The sequence below is a fragment of the Chiloscyllium punctatum genome, chromosome 2, assembly GCF_047496795.1.
Source record: "Chiloscyllium punctatum isolate Juve2018m chromosome 2, sChiPun1.3, whole genome shotgun sequence".
Classification (NCBI taxonomy): domain Eukaryota; kingdom Metazoa; phylum Chordata; class Chondrichthyes; order Orectolobiformes; family Hemiscylliidae; genus Chiloscyllium; species Chiloscyllium punctatum.
Genome location: NC_092740.1, coordinates 82783517 through 82806578, shown reverse-complemented (window position 1 = coordinate 82806578; position 23062 = coordinate 82783517). Strand labels below are relative to the sequence as shown.

Genomic DNA, 23062 nt, shown 5'->3' with positions numbered 1-23062 from the left:
CAACTTGGAGGGAACTCCTGTGTGTAGGGACACAAGTCTTTGAGAACATCCATCAGCAAGAGGAAGTGCAGAAAAGGTACTGGAGAAAGAATGCAAATGATCTCAAGGTCAGGGACCACATCCACTTCCTGGAAACACCTGCCAAATGTTTGGTTGGTGAAGTGGCTTTAGGATCAGGCTCATTACACAAGGACCCATAGAACCCATGGCCAGTGATGTGAACTTTCCCAGGTGGGCAATTATACATGTTTGCGAGTGATTGCTGACAATGATAAATTATTTTTCTTCTTTCTCTTGAGTAATTATTTTACATGCTTTTGTTAAAACTACATTGACAGTCTTGTGTGAATAGATTTAGATGATCATAGTAACAAATTGCAAAACATAAAATTTATGGCCATTCAATCCCCCAGATTTTAATCAGATTTAAGCAGCAGGTTCTGGAAAAGCTCAGGAGGTCTGGCAGCATCTGTGAAAACAAATCAAAATTAATGTTTCAGCTTTGGCAACACTTCCTCTGAATTGCTGAGCTTTTCTAGCAACATATGTTTTTGTTTCTAATTCAAAGCATCCACAGTTCTTTCAGTTTTTTTAAAATCTGACTTATCCAGTATTGCCATCCACTGGCCTCTGGCATTCATAAACTATAGTCGTCAAAAACTCCTGACCTTACTCATGCTAAGTTTCATATATAAGATCATCAATGGTTGTACTTAACAGCAGAGCAGGCTCAAGTGGCTAAACTGCTTCCATCTACACATAGTTCTTATTTGTGTTCTTTATGTCCTGTTCACCCTCGGCCAAATTTTCACTGACCGACTGGCCGACAACTAAGTAATGCCTTGATTTTAAAATTCTCATTCTGGCTTTCATATCCACTTATAGTCTCTCCTTATCTCTTCAATCGGATCTTGATCAGATGGGCCAATGGGCTGAGGAGTGGCAGATGGAGTTTAATTCAGATAAATGTGAGATGCTGCATTTTGGGAACGCAAATCTTAGCAGGACTTATACACTTAATGGTAAGGTCCTAGGGAGTGTTGCTGAACAAAGAGATCTTGGAGTGCAGGTTCATAGCTCCTTGAAAGTGGAGTCGCAGGTAGATAGGATAGTGAAGAAGGCATTTGGTATGCTTTTTTTTATTGGTCAGAGAATTGAGTTCAGGAGTTGGGAGGTCATGTTGCCGCTAAAGCTCTGGCTTTAGTGGGCGGCACGGTGGCACAGTGGTTAGCACTGCTGCCTCACAGCGCCGGAGACCCGGGTTCAATTCCCGCCTCAGGCGACTGACTGTGTGGAGTTTGCACGTTCTCCCCGTGTCTGCATGGGTTTCCTCCGGGTGCTCCGGTTTCCTCCCACAGTCCAAAGATGTGCAGGTCAGGTGAATTGGCCATACTAAATTGCCCGTAGTGTTAGGTAAGGGGTAGATGTAGATGTAGATGTAGGGGTATGGGTGGGTTACACTTCGGCGGGGCGGTGTGGACTTGTTGGGCCGAAGGGCCTGTTTCCACACTGTAAGTAATCTAATCTAATCTAATCTTTACAGGACATTGGTTATGTCACTGTTGGAATATTGCGTGCAATTCTGGTCTTCTTCCTATCAGAAAAATGTTGTGAAACTTGAAAGGGTTCAGAAAAGATTTACAAGGATATTTCTAGGGTTTGAGGATTTGAGCTAAAGGGAGAGGCTGAACGGACTGGAGTTGTTTTCCCTGGAGCGTCAGAGGCTGAGGGGTGACCTTATAGAGGTTTACAAAATTATGAGGGACATGGATAGGGTAAATAGGCAAAGTCTTTTCCCTGGGGTTGGGGAGTCCAGAACTAGAGGGGCTAGGTTTAGGGTGAGAGGGGAAAGATATAAAAGAGACCTATGGGGCAACCTTTTCACACAGAGGGTAGTATGTGTTTGGAATGAGCTGCCAGAGGAAGTGGTGGAGGCTGGTACAATTGCAATATTTAAAAGGATTTGGATGGGAATATGAATAGGAAGGTTTTGGAGGGATATGGGCTGGGTGCTGGCAAGTGGGACTAGATTGGGTTGGGATATCTGGTCGGCATGGACGGGTTGGACCGAGGGGTCTGTTTCCATGCTGTACATCTCTATGACTCTATGACTCTAACCCCACTCCAAGATATATATGCTGAGTTTTGATTTCTTGAACTTAAGTGATTTAATTGCTATCCCATTGGTGGCTCTGACTCCAGCTGCCTAGAATTGAAATTCAGTTATTTCCTCTGAAATCATTCCACCTCTTTAAATCTCTTTCTTCCTTGAAGCTGCTCCTTAAAATTGACCTCATTTGGCTTTTGGCTATTCTTCCTAATATCATTTTATGTAACCTGACATCACATTCTGCTTTATGTTGCAACTGTAAACTGTTTTGGATGTTTTATTGCAATAAAGAAATTGTATAAATATAGACAATATAAGATTGCGGACTGTTTACCTCCAATCCAAAGGGACATCCCACTTCGAAGGCATGAGAAAGATTAATGTTTGTCGCCCGTGGATTATCATCTGCCTTCTTCAGTAAATCCCCTTTATTGGATCACAGTTCATTAGCTGTAAATTTACATACATGACATGCCTTTAACAAATACAGCTTTTATTAACTTGTGCATTTCTAACACCTAACTAATTTTATCTCCATCCTTCTCTCAGTGAAGTTCCCCACCACCTGTATTGTACTGTCACATTCCAATGGGAGTCAACTGTGTCAAGATTTAAAGTTCTCAAGAATTGAGCTGTCTGAAAAGCAAAGAAAATTCACATGAAGATCACAAAATTATGAAGAGGTTCCCTTCTGTAGATACACTTAACGTTTTGTGACTGAAAAGCAAGTCAACAATAAAAATATATTATATTATTGATAAACTGAGATGTCATTTGATCTATAGTTTTCTGTTCTTCCAGTTAAGTCAAAGCCATTACTCCTTGATATTGTTCCAAACATTCCAAACTCAGATCAACGGATCATGTCGAGAAGTGCAGGAACCAAGGACATCACTCTTATTGTTACCATTGTCACAGCTCTGAATGAGACTTCAGCTTCATCAGCAACAAATTAACAGAGCTCAGAAACTGCTAGTTACAAACAAAGCATGTCCTATTTTTGTAAATTGGAGTGGATCTTGTTGCAAAAAGTAAAGGGAGATAAATAAACAAGGCAGTTCAGCTCAACATGATGACTTATTAAGACTTTGAGACAGTTGTTTTAGGTTCTTGGAGAATTGGGGCTCATTCTGGGGAAAGTGGGAATTGTACAAACAGGACGGTCTTCACTTAATCTAGAGGGGTACTAATATCCTGGGTGGGAAATTTGCTGATGCTATTCGGGTGGGTTTAACCTAGCTCAGCGGGGGGATGGGAACTGGAGGTGGAGTTGCAGTGCAGAGGAGGTTGAGAATAGGAAGGACAGGGACAGGATTTCAGGGTCACAGGAATGTGCTGGCAGAAAGCGAAGTGGTTTGAAGTGTGTTTACTTCAACGCCAGAAGTATCCGAAATAAGGTAGGTGAGCTTGCAGCGTGCATAGGTACCTGGGATGTTGTGGCCATTTCAGAGACGTGGATAGAGCAGGGTGAGGAATGGATGTTGCAGGTTCCAGGGTTTAGATCTTTCATTAAGAACAGGCAAGGAATGTGAGGAATGGAAGGATGGTTAGGGTAGGAATAGGGCCAATCAAAGACAGAAGTGGGAAGTTGAGTGTGGACCCTGTAGAGATCGGAGAGGTGCTAAACGAACATTTCTCATCGGTTTTCATTCAGGAAAAGGAGAATATTATTAAGGAGAAGAATGAGGTCCGAGACATTAGACTAGAAAGGATCGAGGTTAGTTATAAACAGGTGGTATCAATTCTAGAAGGAGTGAAAGTAGACAAGTCCCCTAGGCCGGATGGGATTTATCTGAGGATTCTCTGGGAAGCTAGGGAGGAGATAGCCGAGCCTTTGGCTTTGATATTTGAGTCGTCATTGTCTACAGGTTTAGTACCAGAAGATTGGAGGATTGCAAATGTTGTGCCCTTGTTCAAGAAGGGCTGTAGAGATGACCCAGGTAATTATAGACCAGTGAGCCTTACTTCTGTTGTAGGAAAGGTTTTGGAAAGGATTGTAAGAGATAGGATTTATAATCATCTAGCAAACAACAATTTGATTTCAGATAGTCAACATGGTTTCGTCAAGGGCAGGTCGTGTCTCACAAACCTCATTGAGGTTTTTGAGAAGGTGACCAAGCATGTAGATGAGGGTAGGGCAGTTGACGTGGTATACATGGACTTCAGTAAAGCCTTTGATAAGGTCCCACATGGCAGGCTGTTGGAGAAAATGCAGAGGCATGGAATTGAGGGTGATTTAGCAGTTTGGATTAGAAACTGACTTTTTGAAAGAAGGCAGCGTGTGATGGTTGCTGGAAAATATTCAGCCTGGAGTCCGGTTACTAGTGGTGTGCCACAGGGATCTGTTTTGGGACCACTGCTGTTTGTCATTTTTATGAATGACTTAGACGCAGGTATAGGTGGATGGATGATTAAATTTGCAGATGACACTAAAGTCGGTGGAATAGTGGACAGTGTGGAAGAATGTTACAGGTTGCAGGGGGACTTGGATAAACTGCAGAATTGGGCTGAGAGGTGGCAAATGGAGTTTTATGCAGCTATATGTGAGGTGATGCACTTTGGTAAGAATAACAGGAAGGCAGAGATTCTTGGTAGTGTGGATGTGCAGAGGGATCTTGGAGTCTGTGTACATAGGTCCCTGAAAGTTGCCACCCAGGTGGATAGTGCTGTTAAGAAGGCATACAGTGTGTTAGGTTTTATTAGTAGAGGGATTGAGTTCTGGAACCACAATATCATGCTGCAACTGTACAAAACACTGGTGCGGCCACAGTTGGAATATTGTGTACACTTCTGGTCCCCATATTTCGGGAAGGTTGTGGAAGCATTGGACAAGGTGCAGAGGAGCTTTACCAGGACGTTGCCTGGTCTGGAGGGAAGATCTTATGAGGAAAGGCTGACAGACTTGAACCTGTTCTTATTGGCAAGAAGAAGGCTAAGAGGGGATTTGATAGAGACATACAAGATGATCAGAGGATTAGATAGGTTAGACAGTGAAAGTCTGTTTCCTAGGATGATGGCTTCAGCTTGTATGAGGGGGCATAACTACAAATTGAGGGGAGATAGATCGAAGAGAGATGTCAGAGGCAGGTTCTTTACACAGAGAGTGGTAAGGGCATGGAATGCCCTACCTGCTAATGTAGTCAACTCAGCCACATTAGGGAGATTTAAACAATCCTTAGATAAGCACATGGATGATTTTGGGATAGTGTAGGGGGACGAGCTGAGAATAGTTTACAGGTCACGCAACATCGAGGGCCAAAGGGCCTGTTCTGCGCTGTATTGTTCTATGCTCAATGTTCTAAATATTGCCAATTTATTACTTCTTATCTAAACAGCTTCAATTTCTGCAGTTTCCAAACTTACTAATTTCATTTCTGTTCGGTTCAATAGATTGTATTTATCTTATGGAGATTGAATTCAGCTGCTAAATAATCTGAAATGTACTAAATAAGGAATGAACAATAAGATGTAAATGAGAGAGAGAACAGGGTTTGTGCAGGAGGAAGGGTTTTGGATTCATGGATAATTAGGGCCCTTTCTGGGTTTGGTCGGACCTCTACAAACAAGATGGTCTTCACCTGAACCAGAGGGGTACCAATATCCTGGGGAGGAAATTTGCTAATGCTCTTCGAGTGGGCGGCACGGTGGCACAGTGGTTAGCACTGCTGCCTCACAGCGCCTGAGACCCGGGTTCAATTCCTGCCTCAGGCGACTGACTGTGTGGAGTTTGCACGTTCTCCCCGTGTCTGCGTGGGTTTCCTCCGGGTGCTCCGGTTTCCTCCCACAGTCCAAAGATGTGCAGGCCAGGTGAATTGGCCATGCTAAATTGCCCATAGTGTTAGGTAAGGGGTAAATGTAGATGTAGGGGTATGGGTGGGGTTACGCTTCGGGGGGGGGGGGTGTGGACTTGTTGGGCTGAAGGGCCTGTTTCCACACTGTAAGTAATCTAATCTAAACTAATTTAGCAGAGGGATGGGAACCAAAATTGTAGTTCGAGCATATGGGAGGATGAGAGTAGTGAAGTCAGAATTAAGATTTCAAGATCGCAAGAAGGCACCAGCATGCAAGAGGTTGGCTTGAAGTGTGTCTACTTCAATGCCTGGAGCATCCAGATTAAGGTGGGTGAACTTGCAGCATGGGTTGGTACCTGGGATTTCGATGTTGTGGCCATTTCACTGACATGGGTAGAACAGGGACAGGGATGGTTTTTGCAGTTTCTGGGATTTAGATGCTTCAGTAAGAACAAAGAAAATGGTAAAAGAGAGGTTGGTGTGGCACTGTTAATCAAGGATAGTATTATGGTTGCAGAAAGGACATTTGAGGACTCGTCTACTGAGATAGTATGGGCTGAGATTACAAACAGGAAAGCAGCGGTTACCCTATTGGGAGTTTTCTATAGCCTCCAAATAGTTCCAGATATGTAGAGGACAGGGTAGCAAAGATGATTCTCAATAGGAGCAAGAGTGACAGAGTAGTTGTTATGGGGGTCTTTAACTTTCCAAATATTGACTGAGAATATTATAGTTCAAGTACTTTAGATGGGTCAGTTTTTGTCCAATGTGTGTGGGAGGGTTTCCTGACATAGTATGTAGACAGGCCAACAAGGAGCGAGGCCACATTAGGTTTGGAACTGGGTAATGAAACCGGCCAGTTGTTAGACTTGGAGTTAGGTGAGCACTTTGGTGATAGTGACCACAATTTACTTTAATGATGGAAAGAGCTAGGTATATACTGCAGGGCAAGAGTTATAGCTGGGGTAAAGGCAATTACGATGTGATTAGGCAAGATTTAGGCTGCATAGGATGGGGAAGGAAACTGCAGGGGATGGACACAATTGAAATGTGGAACTTATCCAAGGACCAGCTACTGCGGATCCTTGATAAGTACCTGTCAGGCAGGGACGAAGTTGTCAAGAGTGAGAGCCATGGTCTCTTATGTTGGGAAGAGATGTGATGGCTCAGCTAGGGTGCTTGAGAGTTACTGGTTAGCCAGGAAAGACCTGAAGAGAGAGCTAAGAGCCAGGAGGGGACGTGAGAAGTCATTGGAGTATAGGATCAAGGAAAACCTTAAGTCTTTCTATAACTATATCAGGAATAAAAGAATGACTAGTGTAAGATTAGGGCCAATCAAGCATAATAATGGGAAGTTGTGCATAGATTCAGAGGAGATAGGGGAAGCGCTAAATGAATACTTTTCATCTATATTCACACTAGAAAAAGACAATGTGATCAAGGTGAATACAGAGGAACCTCGATTATCCAAATACCAATTATCCGAAAATCAGATTATCCAAAGGAGATCACGAGGTTCCGATAGAAACATTACATCAAAGACGTGTTTCCAACAGTGATCACGTCTTTTGATTACAGTGATTAAACAGGCACCATTTCCAAATGACTGACCTCCCGCCATCTCTCTCTCCCCATTTTCTCTGGAGTTCTACAGAAGGGTGTACCCTAACCCGGCCCCCTTCCCCAGATAATCACTCCAACATTGTTCTGTACAGGGCAAAGGTGGAACCTGTCAAAACATTGCAGTAAAAGGTTGTGTGTGTGGTTGTGGCTGTGTGTGTGTGCGTGTGCACTATTTGGAGACTTACCCCACAAAGGCAGCAGCAGCAGTCTTGTGGTGGGTGGGGAGTCAGTGTTGGGGGAGGGGAGTGGTGTTGGGTCGGGGAGCAGTGTTGGATGGGTTTGGGGGTGGATGGGGGGCAGTGTTGGAGGGCAGGGGACAGTATTGGAGGGCGTGGGGGCAATGTTGGGGGTGGGGCGGTGTTGGATGGGGTGGGGGCCAGTGTTGGGGACAGGGGGTGGTGTTGGAGGGCGGAGGATTTGGTGTTGGGGGTGGAGGGGTGCTGTTCTGGGGGGGCGGTGTTGGAGGACTGGGGGTGGTGTTGGAGGATGAGGGACGGTGTTGGGGGAGGGGTGGGCAGAGTTGGATGATTTTGGGGATGGTGTCGGGGGCGTGGGAGGTGTTGGGCGGGGCCTCATGCGCTGTGTGCTGCTGCAGTCTGCTGAATGAGGAGCAGACTTTAAAAACTCCGAGCCCCAGACGAAAGGCATTTAATCGATTAACCAAATAATCGATTATCCAAACGAAATAGTGCTTACCCACCATGTTCGGATAATCGAGGTTCCCCTGTACTGAGGTACAGGCTACTAGACTAGATGGGATTGAGGTGCATATGAAGGAGGTGTTAGCAATTCTGGAAAGTGTAAAAATAGATAAGTCCCCTGGGCCGGATGGGATTTATCCTAGGATTCTCTGGCAAGCTAGGGAGGAGATTGCCAAGCCTTTGGCTTCGATCTTTAGGTCATCATTGTCTACAGGAATAGTGCCAGAAGACTGGAGGATAGCAATTGTTGTTCCCTTGTTCAAGAAGGGAAGTAGAGACAACCCTGGAAGCTATAGACCTGTGAGCCTTACTTTGATTGTGGGTAAAGTGTTGGAAAGGGTTATAAGAGATAGGATTTATAATCATCTAGAGAGGAATAACACAACCTCACAACCTTATTGAGTTCTTTGAGAAAGTGATCAAGCAGGTGGATGAGGGTAAAATGGTTGATGTGGTGTATATGGATTTTAGTAAGGCTTTTTTTTAAGGTTCTCCACGGTAGGCTATTGTACAAAATACAGAGGCATGAGATTGATGATGATTTAGCGGCTTGGATCAGAAATTGGCTAGCTGAAAGAAGACAGAGGAAGGTGGTTGATGGGAAATATTCATCCTGGAGTTCAATTCCTAGTGGGGTACTGCAAGGATCTGTTTTGGGTCCACTGTTCTTTTGTCATTTTATATAAATTTGTGGATGACACTAAAGTCAGTAGAGTTGTGTGACGAAGAATGTTGTAGTTTACAGAGAGACATAGATAAGCTGCAGAGGTGGGCTGAAGGTGGCAAATGGAGTTTAATGTGGACAAGTGTGAGGTGATTTACTTAGGCAGGAGTAACAGGAATGCAGAGTACTGGGCTAATGCTAAGATTCTTGGTAGTGTAGATGAGCAGAGAGATCTCGATGTCCAGGTACATAGACTGATGAAAATTGCCGCCCAAGTTGATAGATTTGTTAAGAAGGCATGCGGTGTGTCAGCTTTTATTGGTAGAGGGATTGAGTTTCTAAACCACAAGATCATGCTGCAGCAGTACAAAACTCTGGTGCAGCCACATTTGGAGTATTGCGTACAGTTCTGGTCACTGCATTACAGGAAGGATATGAAAGCTAGATCTACTAGGATGTTGCCTGGTATGGAGGGAAGGTCTTATGAGGAAAGGTGGAGGCACTTCAGGCTGTTTTCATTAGAGAAAAGAAGGTTGAGAGGCAACTTAATTGAAACATATAAGATAATCAGAGCGTTTGATAGGTTGGACAGTGAGAGCCTTTTTCCTTGGGTGGTGATTGCTAGCATGAGGGGACATAATTTTAAATTGAGGGATGATAGATATAGGTTCGATGTCAGAGGTAGTTTCTATACTCAGAGAGTAGTAGGGCGTAGAGCGCACTGCCTGAAATAGTAGTAGATTCACCAACTTTAAGGACATTTAAATGGTCATTGGATAGGCATATGGATGAGAATGGAATAGTGTAGGTTAGATGGGCTTCAGATTGGTTTCACAGGTCAGTGTAGCATCGAGGGCCAAAGAGCCCATTACTGTGCTGTAATGTTCTGTGTTCGATGTTCTAGGTTATAAATTCCAGAACAGTCTTCAATGGTGTGACCTGGAAAGGTGCATGGATCCCAATTTATTTTTCAAATTAACATCAACAGATGAAAAATGTAATGCAAAGCTTTCAAGTCACTGAAAAAATTAATGTTTTTAACAGCCAGTGATAAGAAACAGCAATATTGTTCCAAGTCAGGATGGCATATGACATAAATGACATAAGTGCAAGTATTTTTAGGTATTTCGACACTATAATATAATCTGTAGGCTGGGAATTCTGTCCAGGAAATTATTGTATACTAGAAATTTTCATGAGGAATTTGTATTGGAACACTACCACCTCCAAATTCCTCTCCACGTCACACTCCATTCTGACTTGGAACAATATTGCTGTTCCTTACGACTGACTTTAAAAAAACATTAATTTTTGCCTGATATAAGTTTATCTTTTTAAGTCCCCAATTTAATTCCTTCTGTTCTATTTTGATATTATCAGTGACTTGACAACTTGAAATTAAATTTTTAATTTGTTGCTGTGTCTGCATTTGATGGAGTTTAAAAGGATGAGCGGAAATCTCACTGAAACTTACAGAATACTGAGAGGCCTGGATAGAATTGGACTAAGACCCAAAAACACAGCCTCAGAATGAAGGGACGACCCTTTAGAACTGAGATGAGGAGGAATTTCTTCAACCAGAAGGTGGTGAATCTATAGAACTCATTGTCACAGAAGGATTTGGAGGCTATGTCATTGAGTGTATTTAAGACAGATAGATAGGTTCTTGATTAGTAAGGGGATCAAAGGTTACTGAGAGAAGGCCGGAAATTGGGAGTGAGAAACGTATTAGCCATGAACAAATAGCAGAGCAGATTGTCTTAATGACCTTATTCTGTCCTTGTATCTGTCCTATTATTTCCTTGAAATGCTTCCAAATTCTTCATAATGAATCAAGTGGTTACTTTGGTTACGAAGTCCAAATGGGAACACATCTGAGAAAGTTAATGTTGGGCGGGATTGAATAGTAGTAAAACTCTGATCATAGTAATTTTTTCATTTCTTCAATACTGCCGAACTGCCCTCCTACCTCAGACCCTCTGCTCCTGAAAGCATTTTCCATGGCTTTTTTTTTGTTCTTTCTTTGCCATGGATGTGGTTCCAAGGTTAATTCTGTACCTCCATAATCAACTATTCCAATGCTTTTCTGAGTGGGCACCTGTGTTGCACCCTCTGTAAACTTCTCTTCATTAAACTCAGTTGGCAGTTTCCTAACATGCACCAAGTCCTGTTTAGCCATTGTTGTGTTTAAATCTCCTCATGGCCCTGTCCCTCATGTCTCTAATCTTTTCCAGCATGAGAACTGATACTCATTCTAAAATGTACAGCCAGGTTGGTTGGTGAGCAGCAACCCATAAGCACAGTAAATCAAACAGATTGTATAAACCACTGGTGCTTTTAACACATGGGCAAGGCCAGTGGCAGCAATCATGAAATAATTACCTAATGCAGTGACCAGACAAAGGAACAAATAGATGGAACATCATCTACAATCCTCTAAGAACTTCAATTTTGGCTTGTGCACCCTGATATTCTTTCTATCATAACGGTCCTATCAACTAGTAGGGGGTCACGTGACACCGAGTGATGCCAACAGTATAGGTTCATTTACTGCCTTGGCAAAGCTGACTATGAAGGACACTGAAAAATGTGTTGCTGAAAAAGCGCAGCAGGTCAGGCAGCATCCAAGGAGCAGGAGAATCGACGTTTCGGGCATAAGCCCTTCTTCAGGATTCTCCTGCTCCTTGGATGCTGCCTGACCTGCTGCGCTTTTCCATTTTTCAGCTCTGATCTCCAGCATCTGCAGTCCTCACTTTCTCCTATGAAGGACACTCCTCTTTAATTACTCCCCTTGCCTGAGGTGTGGTGACCCTCAGCTTAAACCACCACCAGTAGCCTCTCTCTGATGACAGAGCCATCTGGGACTATGTTGACCTTACTTTTATCAGCTAGTTCGATGCCCTAAGCTTTCTATCCATCTTTCTCTCTCTTTTAACACCCTCCTTAAAAAAGATTAAGCTTTTGTGCATTAAAATGCAGCTTCATGTTAAAACTTGTCTACTGCTTCAGTGACGATTCACTATATATTAGAGACTATCTATTGTAAACGCAGAAAGGGAAATGCTTTAAATCGAATTGGGTATATATTTACCCCTCTTTATAATGGGAGTGCACAGTCAGTCAATGTGCTACTGTTGTATTTTTAGGATAAGGGAGTCGTTCTCTTCCAGGGCAAGGCTGGCAATCCAGGATCACGCTGATGTGCAGCTCGCTCTTCCAGCGCTTTGCATCATTGCCTGGTCCTTGTATGGGGGCAGCATTCGCTGCTGCCAATCACACAGGCGTAGGGTGCGTTCCACAGATTGCTGCGAAGTGTGTGCGATTGCTTAAGCAATTGCGATTTTGCGTTGCTCTGCTGATAGGATGCAGCGAGTAACGCTGTCCCTCGCGAGGCCTTTGCTCCGAGGGAAGAAGGCTTTCTGTGGCTGGAGGCTGTCTGCAGCTATGTCCAGCCTACTCATCCAGCGGCCCGACTACGCCTGGCTTAAAGAGCTGGGTCTGAAGGAGGACAACTCCGGCGTTTTTAACGGGAGCTGGGGAGGGCGAGGAGAGGTGAGCAGCGGCAGAGAGACAGCTCTTCCAGAGAAGCACTTGCTGTCGCTAAATCATTGTCGTACGGCCTATTGCAGACCAGATTTCCCCCAGAAAGCCTGTCACCTGACCGAGCAAGTTCTGGGAGCAACCTTCTTTTGGATCTTAGACTAATATTTCAGACTAATCTTTCTTTTTAACCTTTCTTTCTCCAGTTTCACACTATTATTGAGTGCTTTTGACTTTTGAGCAGTAAGTAGTGTTGGAGTTGCTATTTTAGTTTGACGTTTGTAAGGTCAGACGGTCCTGCAGTTTGCGTGGCGATTCAACTTCCTATCCAATCAAAACCATACCAATCTGCAATACTTTTTACAACGAAATGGCTGGAAGAACCCTAGAGAGTAGTTTGATTATTCTGATGATTTTCACTGAGTTGGTTTTCAGTAATGCACAAGGAAATTTACTCCCTACAGTACTTTGATTTGCATGTTTAATATGTACAGAAGAGCTATCAAATCCGGAGTTTAAGTATTTAGTTCAATTCTTGTAATAATTGCACCATTTTGGCTCATTTGTTAACTCTTCTTTTGCCTGTGGTGTTGCTGCACCAAAATTCCAAGGATTTGACCATCTGGCATATCAGGAGTGCTGCGTAAATAGGAGATGGTGAATAGGTTAAATGCCAAATAGCAGCCTTTTGGCCCCATTCTAAGCTAATCAGAAGTAAGATTAGCAAATGATTGAAATAAGTGAAAGTGAGGATTGAAATACTCAATGTAGGCTGGTGAGAAGAAAAAAAAAGTTAATGGTTCATCGATCAGATCAATGTCATTGACCTGAAATGTTAACTCTGTTTTTCTCTCTACATATGTTGTTTTGATGGACATTTCTAGAATTTTGCGGTCTTATTTCAGAATTCAAAACATTGTTGAAAGGAGATATGAAGGTTAAACTTTTGGTCTTAGACTCTTCAGAATGCAAGGAAACCAACTGTAGAAAGAAAACAACGATTTGTAGTAAGGAGATGCAACAGGAATATCAATTGTAAGCCAACAAATCACACATATAATTTTGAAGCTAAAATTCATTAATTTGAATCCATCGAGTACATCCTAGCTATGCCATTATTCAATGGGGATAGGTTGTACTGAGGATTTTTGTTTGTTGGGATTTTCTCTCTATGATTTCTCTCAAAAAGGCTGTGGAAGTCAGCCTTCAAACATCTGCCAGACAAGCAGAGGGTGAGAATCTGGCAGGAGGAATAGACCAGTAGCAGATGTTATAAATGGGCCCTTAAAAACATCTCCTATCTCGGAGAATAGTGGGAACACTGAAATGAATCAGATTTAATTATTGAGAGTGGTTGTGCACCTTGGTTTAGTCCCAGATTTATTTGGAATCACTAGTTTCAAAGTGCTGCTTCGTCATCAGGTGGTTACCTTCAAAAGCTGGTGATTCCAAATAAACCTGATGACTATAACCTGGTGTTACTGGATTAGTGGTGCTGGAAGAGCATAGCAGTTCAGGCAGCATCCAACGAGCAGCGAAATCGACGGTTCGGGCAAAAGCCCTTCATCAGGATGAAGGGCTTTTGCCCGAAACGTCAATTTCGCTGCTTGTTGGATGCTGCCTGAACTGCTGTGCTCTTCCAGCACCACTAATCCAGTATTTGCTTTCCAGCATCTGCAGTCATTGTTCTTACCTCATTGATTATAACTTGGTGTTGTGTGACTTTTAACTTTATGTTGTCTATGATGTGAGTACATTCCTAACAATATTACATCCATTAATAATTCTTCCAGATTTCCTTGTGGTAATTCAACAAGTGCCTTTTAAAAATTATATATACAGCATCCACCACATTCTTTTTATGAATACAGTTGATTTCCTGAAATAAATCTTTTTAAAAATTTGTAAAAGTGGTGCTCAACTGCATGCTCAATGTGACTGGGCAACAAGGTGGCTGACATAGTAAAATATGGACGAGTGGGAGGTTATCCATTTTGGCTATAAGAACAAAAGCAAGTATTATAAAAGAAGTGAACTTCTAAATATTGATATTCAGGGAGACTTTGACCATATACAAGGAACACAAAACTAACATGCTGTAACAGCAAACCTTCAATATTCACATTCCCCCTTCTATTTATGTATTTTTCATTCATTGACCTGTATTCACAATTTTACCTTCATCCTGTCTGAAACTATCTCTTGAAACATTTCTGTCTTCCTCGCTTTTTTGAAAGTTTCCTCAAAACCTCTTAGCTAACTCTTCTGAATTTTTTTAGCCCTTCTTTCTGTATGACGTTTTCTAGGAGTGATTATTACATTAAAGGTGAACTTTGATTCAATGACTTTGACTATCAAAAACTGTATATTGATTCAATTATTCTATTCTGCTTTATTTGTAGGTTGTCACCTCCTACTGCCCTGCAAACAATGAGCCAATAGCCAGAGTAAGACAGGTGATGTTCTTTTTAATATTCAGACTTGAAACTTAATGCTATTAAATTATTAATGTTGTGTTCAGATGTATTGTCTGATATTGATGATGTAAATTTGTTTTGGCTATATTACAGGCTACTTTGGAAGATTATGAAGAGACTGTACGAAAGGCAAAAGAAGCATGGAAAGTATGGGCTGATGTAAGTTTTATCTGCAACAGAAAAGACCATGGTGCCTGTTACTACTTTCTGATAATGATCAACAGTGCCTCTCTTGTTAAAATCCCTCATTGTCGACATCCTGGGAATCGTTATTGAGCAGAAACCTAGTTGAGTTGCCTCCATCTTTGGAATTCTATAACATCTTCAAACAAAATCTCAAGTTCTTTCTTGGTACACTAGCAACTCACCCAATACTGGGCAGCCTCCATTTTATTTTGAAGTAGGGCCTGCTTGAGTACTATCGAGTTCTTAGTTGGTGAGTTTGAAATTCTTTATTGTTGCAAATCTATCCATGGTCTCAGCCCATCCTATTTCTGTAACTTTCTATGTCTTTTTTGTTTTACATTTTGGGACTCTTTTGCAATCTCACAGTTTAGTCCTTCATTCACTGACAGAGCTTTCAGTCACCTGGGCCTACCCTATTTGCCTGATCGCCGCCTTAAACTTCTATTTTAAAGCAATCTGTCAGATGCCTCTCTTGGTGGGTAACACTTTAACCAGTCATTTTTTTTCTTTTAAATTGGGGTTTTCTCAACACGACTGGTTCTCTGACAATGGAATTTGTTAACTGCTCAAAAATAATCACAACAAACGTTAGAAATGAGTTGGTTCTTTGCTGGATTGTTGGAAGAACAGATGCTGTAAATGTATAAAGTTGGTTTATAAAGTGTGAGCTGGCACGCTTGGTGTCAAAATACTTAACACTATTGGTTGTTGAGTGGTTGTTTCTTTTTATAAAGGAACTTTTATTTTAGATTGTTCCTATGGTGACCCAGAGAGTGAGTGGCCTGTTTGCTAATCTAGCCTGTTTCCATATTCTGCCTGTAGTAGGTAATTTTGGTTTCCACTTTCATTAAGGCTTAATTAGCATATTCACTTCCCACTATGACACAGGAGTTTGCAGGATACAATTGTAGCTGATTTCCCAAATCCTTTGCTTCAGATCAGCTGATTTCATACAAGATGAAGAATGCACTTTGGACTTTCCTGGTCTGCTGACTCAGCTTCTTGAGTATTCAAACTTTTGGGGAAGCCACTTGTGTTTGATTGCTGTCTTTTTATGTTTTCTAAATAGGTTGGGTTAACAAGTTGGCAATTAAGTCTGACAAGCTGCATCTGACTGTTACACAGTTGACCACAGAACACTGAAACCTGAGGGAGAACACAATTGGACTTAGACACTACAGTGGAACTATCTGTAAACTGACTATTTCACCTGAAAGCACAAGAATGGCAATTTGTTTTCATACTAGAAAGTTCCATGCAAATAAATAATACCTTCAGGAGGAAGTTGGCTGATCACACTTTGTTGATGATCTGATATTTCTCTGTTTTACTTATCAATAATTCAACTTAAAAAGAAGTAGTTAAATAATCAGCAAGATCTTAACTGTGGAAGTTTCTGTTATTTTTAAGTGAAATTATGCAAAGCAACCCTGAAGATCTATTGATAAGACCAAGCAGCAGAATAGTTATCTTGAACTGTGGCATATAAGTCCACCCAAGGTTTTTCATTGTGAAAAATCATGCGTTTGTATATTTACAACTTATAAGTCACCTCCCTGCCACCAGACTTGTTTTTGGCCACATATGCTGTTCCTGCAGTTGTAATTGGCCTCAACGTTTCACCCCAGAACAGCAAATTTTACTTCTCAAGTAAGTCAGCGCAATGGATCAAGCAAGTGATAATGGCTGTTTTGCAAAGGAGATGCATGGAATTTTTAAGACAAGCCCACTCCTGACTGGTGGCTTTGGGCATGTCAGGAGGTTAGTTATTTTCTGAAGAATTCCAAGCCACTGACCTGCTATTGGATTATTTATTTGTGTGGAATTTTCCAATATGAAACTAAATTGCCATTCTTGTGCTTTCAAGTGGAACAGCCAGTTTATAGATTGATCAACTGTAATGTCAAAGTCCTACTTTGTTCTCCCTTGGGTTATATTGTTCTGTGGTCACTATTTGTGTGGCCAGTTTCTTCGTGATGATCCCCAGGATATTGATAGTGGGTTATTCAGCAATGGTATTGCCATTGAATATCAGAGGGTGAATTTCAAAGAGATTTTATTTTGTTAGAGTTGGAAATTGCCTTTGTGGCATGTATATCTCTCAGCCAGCAAACCTGCATCCAGAACCTCAAAAAGTGTGTAACTGCTCACCAGTTATCAACTTCATGTGTCATATTGTCCAGTTGTTGTTACGTTTGTACATGCATTGCTTCATTATCTGAGAAGTGGTGAATGGTGCTGAATATTGTGTAACAATTGGCAAATACGCCACTTCTGACCTTATGATGGAGGGAAGGTCGTTGATGAAGCAGCAGAAGGTGGTTGGGCCCAGGACACTCCCCTGAGAAACTCCTGCAGAGATGTCCTAGTGTTAAGATAACTGACCTCCAATGACCACAGTCAGCTTCCGATGTGCCAGGCATTACTCTAACCAGTGGGGATATTTCCCCTCATTCTCATTCATTCCACTTTTGCTCAAGCTCTTGATGTCACACTGTCAAAGCCATTCACAACGTCCTCTGCACTGGAGTTCCACCCTTATATACGTAATAGAACCAAGGCTATAATGATAAGGTCAGGAGCTGACAAAACCCATCTTTGTATGGTAGCCACTCTCAAATATTTTGTTGAAATACATTTGGCGTAGCAGTTTGAAGGTCATTAGAAGGAAAACTAGAACCAAGTTGTTAGGTCAATGTATTCTGACTACATAAGCTGTCTTTGTAATTCCATCTGTTCCATTGCATAGAGTAAATATTTATTTTCAGTCTTTAACTGATAATATTATTCAGTGAGCTTATGTCTGTTTTAATATTTAAAAATAAATTGAGAAGCTAGATAATTTAAAAAAAACTTTCTTTTTAAATCTTGTCCAGATTCCAGCACCAAAACGAGGAGAAATCGTGAGACAGATTGGAGATGCTTTGAGAAAGAAACTTAAAGTGCTAGGCAATCTGGTATGTATCGTTGGGTGGAGATTTTGATGTTTGACATTGGGAGAAAGCATGGTTGTGCAAGTTATTTTTCAGCACTTAATTTGCTTGCTTTGTTTCTTGGGAAATATGTCCAAGGAAGTTATTTGGGTGGAACTGTGAAATAAGATAGGGATAATCACCTTATTGGGATTGTATTTATAGACCCCCTAATAGTCAAGAGGGAAATTGAGAAACAAACTTGTAAGGAGATCTCAGCTATCTGTAAGAATAATAGGGTGGTTATGGTTATGTTTCCAAACATAGACTGGGACTGCCATAGTGTTAAAGGTTTAGATGGAGAGGAATTTGTTAAGTGAGTACAAGACAATATTCTGATTCAGTATGTGGATATGCCTACTAGAGAAGGTGCAAAACTTGACCTATTCTTGGGAAATAAGGCAGGGCAGGTTACTGAGGTGTCAGTGGGGGAGCACTTTGGGGCCAGCGACCATAATTCTTGGGTTTAAAATAGTGATGGAAAAGGATAGACCAGATCTAAAAGTTGAAGTTCTAAATTGGAGAAAGGCCTATTTTGACGGTAGTAGGCAAGAACTTTCGAAAGATAACTGGGGGCAAATGTTCGCAGGTAAAGGAACGGCTGGAAAATGCGAAGCCTTCAGAAATGAGATAACAAGAATCCAGAAAAAGTTTATTCCTGTCAGGTTGAAAGGAAAAGCTAATAGGTATAGGGAATGCTGGATGACTAAAGAAATTGAGGGGTTGGTTAAGAAAAAGAAGCATATGTAAGGTATAGACAGGATAGATTAAGTGAATCCTTAGAGTATAAAGAAAGTAGGAGTATACTTAAGAGGGAAATCAGGAGGGCCAAAAGGGGACATGAGATAGCTTTGGCAAATAGAATTAAGGAGAATCCAAAGGGTTTTTCCAAATACATTAAGGACAAAAGGGTAACTATGGAGAGAATAGGGCCCCTCAAAGATCAGCAAGGCGGCCTTTGTGTAGAACCACAGAAAATGGGGGAGATACGAAATGAATATTTTGCATCAGTATTTACTGTGGAAAGGGATTTGGAAGATATAGACTGTAGGAAATAGATGGTGACGTCTTGCAAAACGTCCAGATTACAGAGGAGGAAGTGCTGAATGTCTTGAAATGTGTAAAGGTGGATAAATTCCCAGGCCTGATCAGGTGTACCCTAGAACTCTGTGGGAAGCTAGAGACATGATTACTGGACCTCTTGCTGAGATATTTGTATCATCGATAGTCACAGGTGATGTGCCGGAAGACTGGAGGTTGGCAAACGTGGTGCCACTGTTTAAGAAGGGTAGTAAGGACAAGCCAGGGAATTATAGACCAGTGAGCCTGACTTTGGTGGGCATGTTGTTGGAAGGAATCCTGAGGGACAGGATGTACATGTATTTGGAAAGGCAAGGACTGATTAGGGATAATTAACATGGCTTTGTGCGTGGGAAATCATGTCTCACAAACTTGATTGAATTTTTTGAAGAAGTAACAAAGAGGATTGATGAGGGCAGAGCGGTAGATGTGATCTGTATGTACTTCAGAAAGGCGTTCAACAAGGTTCCCCCAAGGTTCGATCACACAGAATAAAGGGAGAACTAGCCATTTGGATACAGAACTGCCTCAAAGGTAGAAGACAGAAGGTGGTGGTAGTGGGTTGTTTTTCAGACTGGAGGCCTGTGACAGATGGAGTTTATTTCAGATAAATGCGAGGTGCTGCATTTTGGGAAAGCAAATCTTAGCAGGACTTATACACTTAATGTTATGGTCCTAGGGAGTGTTGCTGAACAAAGAGACCTTGGAATGCAGGTTCATAGTTCCTTGAAAGTGGAATCGCAGGTAGATAGGATAGTGAAGAAGGCGTTTGGTATGCTTTCCTTTTATTGGTCAGAGTATTGAGTACAGGAATTGGGAGGTCATGTTGCGGCTGTCCAGGACATTGGTTAGGCCACTGTTGGAATATTGCATGCAATTCTGGTCTCCTTCCTATTGGAAAGATATTGTGAAACTTGAAAGAGTTCAGAAAAGATTTACAAGGGTGTTGCCAGGGTTGGAGGATTTCCATGCTGTACATCTCTATGACTCTAATTGATAGTGCAATGTTGCTATGTCAGTTTGTGCAAAAGTCTCGCATCTAACAAATATTTTGTCATTTCACTGAATTCTGGAAGTTTCAATTGCCTTACGAAAGTACAAATTAATGTCCTCTGTATAAAATTCCATTACCTTGAAAAGAGCTGCTCACTGTTTTACATGCAGAGATTTATTTATTTAAATAATTTCCTAAAATTTATTTAGGTAAATAAATAATTGATTTCTTAAGGGCTTTCTAAATCCTTGCATTGGAGTTAGTGCCTCATATCAACTTCCATCTGTTACCTTGTAGCAGCATTACTTCTATTTACTCTTTGAGCAGTGGCCTGGACAATTTGTGTATCTTGCCAGACTATTCTCTCCATCATAATGGTAAATTGTAATTGAAAAACTATCTTTTCTTTTTAAAGAAAACAAATCATTGGCGTGGCATTTGAAATTTACAAGCAATTGCAATTACTGTCTGACTCTAGATCCTTTAGAGTATAATTGTTATATGGCAGATTATAAAACAAACATTTTTGATTTACTGTAGTCACATGTAGCTAAGTACAGTGAAAAGCTTTGTTTTGCAAGTAGTACAGGCAGATGATATCAAACAAGGAATTGAGATTAAAGGATTTCGAGACAGTCTGAGGCATACTGCACAAGAGATGCACAAAGCAAGATCAACAGTATTTGAGGTTAGAGAGTCCATACAGCAGTCTAATATGCTTGAGCTTCTGTATCTTCTGCCTGATGGAAGAGGTTGGAGGAGAGCATTACCAGGGTGGGAGGGGTCTTTGATGTTGGCAGCCTTTCCGCTGCAACAAGATGTGGAACTGGAGTCCATGGATAGGAGTTTGGCGTCTGGGCTGTGCGCACAACCTTCTGTAATTTCTTATGGTCCTGGACAGAGCAGTTACCATTTCAGGGCATTATGCACCCGAACAGTATGCTTTCTGTGGGGCATCTGTAAAGATTGGTGAGGGCCCTTATGGTCATGCTGAATTTCTGAAGGCACCTGAGGTTGTGCCTTGACCATTGGCACCCCCATGAGAAGTCCAGGACAGGTTTTCAGTTGTCATCACTCTGAGAATCTTGATGGTCTCGACCCTTTCTACCTTACTCCGTTGCTGAAAATGGGGGGGTGTCCTTCTCCTTTATTTCTGACGTCATTGATCAGTTCTTTAGTTTTGGCAACATTGAGAGATTATTATCATTGCACCATGACACACAGCCCTCTATCTCCTTTCTGTATTCTGACGCAATGTTTGATGTCTGACTTACCACCGTGATGTCATCAGCATACTTGTAGGTTATGTTGTTCGGAATTTGGCTACACAATCATGGGTATATAGGGAGTACAGCAGAGGGCTGAGTATGTATCCTTGGGGGTCTCCAATGTTGAGGATTATTCTGGGGGAGGTGTAGTTGTCTATCTTCACTTTAACTGGATCTTCAGGTTCTTGCCTCCCAGACTGCAATCAGAGCGTAGAGCCAAGACTTCGGTCTTGGAGGTTTGAGATTAGTCTGGCAGAAGTTATGGTGTTGAAGGCAGGGCTGTGGTCTATGAATAGGAGTCTGACATAGGAGTCCTTGTTATCCACGTATTCCAGGCATGAGCATAAAGTCAGGAAAATTGCATCCACTGTGGACCTGTTTTGTGAACAGCAAGATGCAAGGGATTGAGGAAGGTTAGAGTCGACGAGAGGCTGGTTATGGCCCACAAAGCACTTGATGATTATGGAGGTCAGAATCATTGGGCGGTAGCCATTAAGGCACATTGCACATGCTTTCTTTGCCACTGGGATGATGGTGGTCTTCTTGAAGCAGATGGGGACTTTGGTTTGTAGGAAGGAGAGGTTGAAGATGGCTCTGAGTATCTCTGCCTGTTGGTCTGCACAGTACCATGTACATGGCAGGGATCTCAGTCTGGGCCTATCGCTTTCCTTGAGCTGACACCCAGGAGGACTGATCTGCAGCGGTGACTGAGGGAACGTCGCCTACGCCAGATATGCTGCAGTGATTCATGAAGGCACCTTACTGTCAGACATACTCAAATCCTGTGTAAGAATAAAGAATGCATCATTCGTAATTGGGTTTATTTGTTAGTTGGCTTAATTTCTTTTTTTTTTATATCTGATTTAACTTACAACCAATTTTGGAGACTGGAGCATGTGATCAGTGTTGGCTTTTAATGTGAAGTGACACTTTTGCATGGACACTTCTCAATGGTAGTCTGATCATTTAATATGTATGCTTACAGCAACAATTGATATTGATTCCTTCTGAATTTGATTGTACATTGGGACGCATTTAAGTTTCTAATACTGTTTTTTTCTTTTGTTTTAAGGTTTCTTTGGAGATGGGGAAAATTTCAGTTGAGGGTGTTGGAGAGGTTCAGGAGTATATTGATATCTGTGACTATGCGGTTGGACTGTCTCGCATGTTTGGAGGGCCTGTGCTACCATCTGAACGTAAGTGAAGCCATTCTGAACCTTGTTGCTTAGTACCTAATTTTTGTACTTGGTAAACACAGTGGAACAAAATCTGCATTTTTGGTAACAAGGAAGTCAATTACCATAATCCGAGACAAACAGGGAGCGCTGAGTAGCATCTATTTCACTGCAGTTACACTTTTAGCCAAATATCCTGTTGTTTGACATCAATAGAATCCATATAATCATGGGTTAGTGAGGAAACTGTTTTGTACACCCATTTCGGTGTCTGATCGTTGACCAAGTACATCTGATGTTTGAACACCATTATCAAGCTTTTTTTTTCATGATTGTTACAATGCTTTTTTGCAATTATCTTTATATCTGGCAGAGTGGCACATAAAACGTGATGGTACAGCTACACAATCCTTTATCTGAAACCCTTGGGGTCAGCTGGTTTTCGGAATTCAGAATTTTTCGGACTTTGGAGTCAGTTATC

General features: G+C 41.7%; 1 protein-coding gene across 1 annotated transcript in view; it reads left to right on the top strand.

Moving 5' to 3' along the window:
* Positions 1 to 12180: 12180 nt before the first annotated feature.
* The window catches only part of aldh7a1 (aldehyde dehydrogenase 7 family, member A1), a 48310-nt gene continuing 37428 nt past the window's right edge, over positions 12181 to 23062 (top strand). Inside the window, exons 1-5 of the mRNA XM_072584717.1 lie at positions 12181 to 12441; positions 14832 to 14885; positions 15000 to 15065; positions 17969 to 18049; positions 22479 to 22602. Coding sequence (XP_072440818.1) covers positions 12253 to 12441; positions 14832 to 14885; positions 15000 to 15065; positions 17969 to 18049; positions 22479 to 22602 — 514 coding nt within the window. The 5' untranslated portion in view covers positions 12181 to 12252. The remainder of the gene's footprint in view (positions 12442 to 14831; positions 14886 to 14999; positions 15066 to 17968; positions 18050 to 22478; positions 22603 to 23062) is intronic.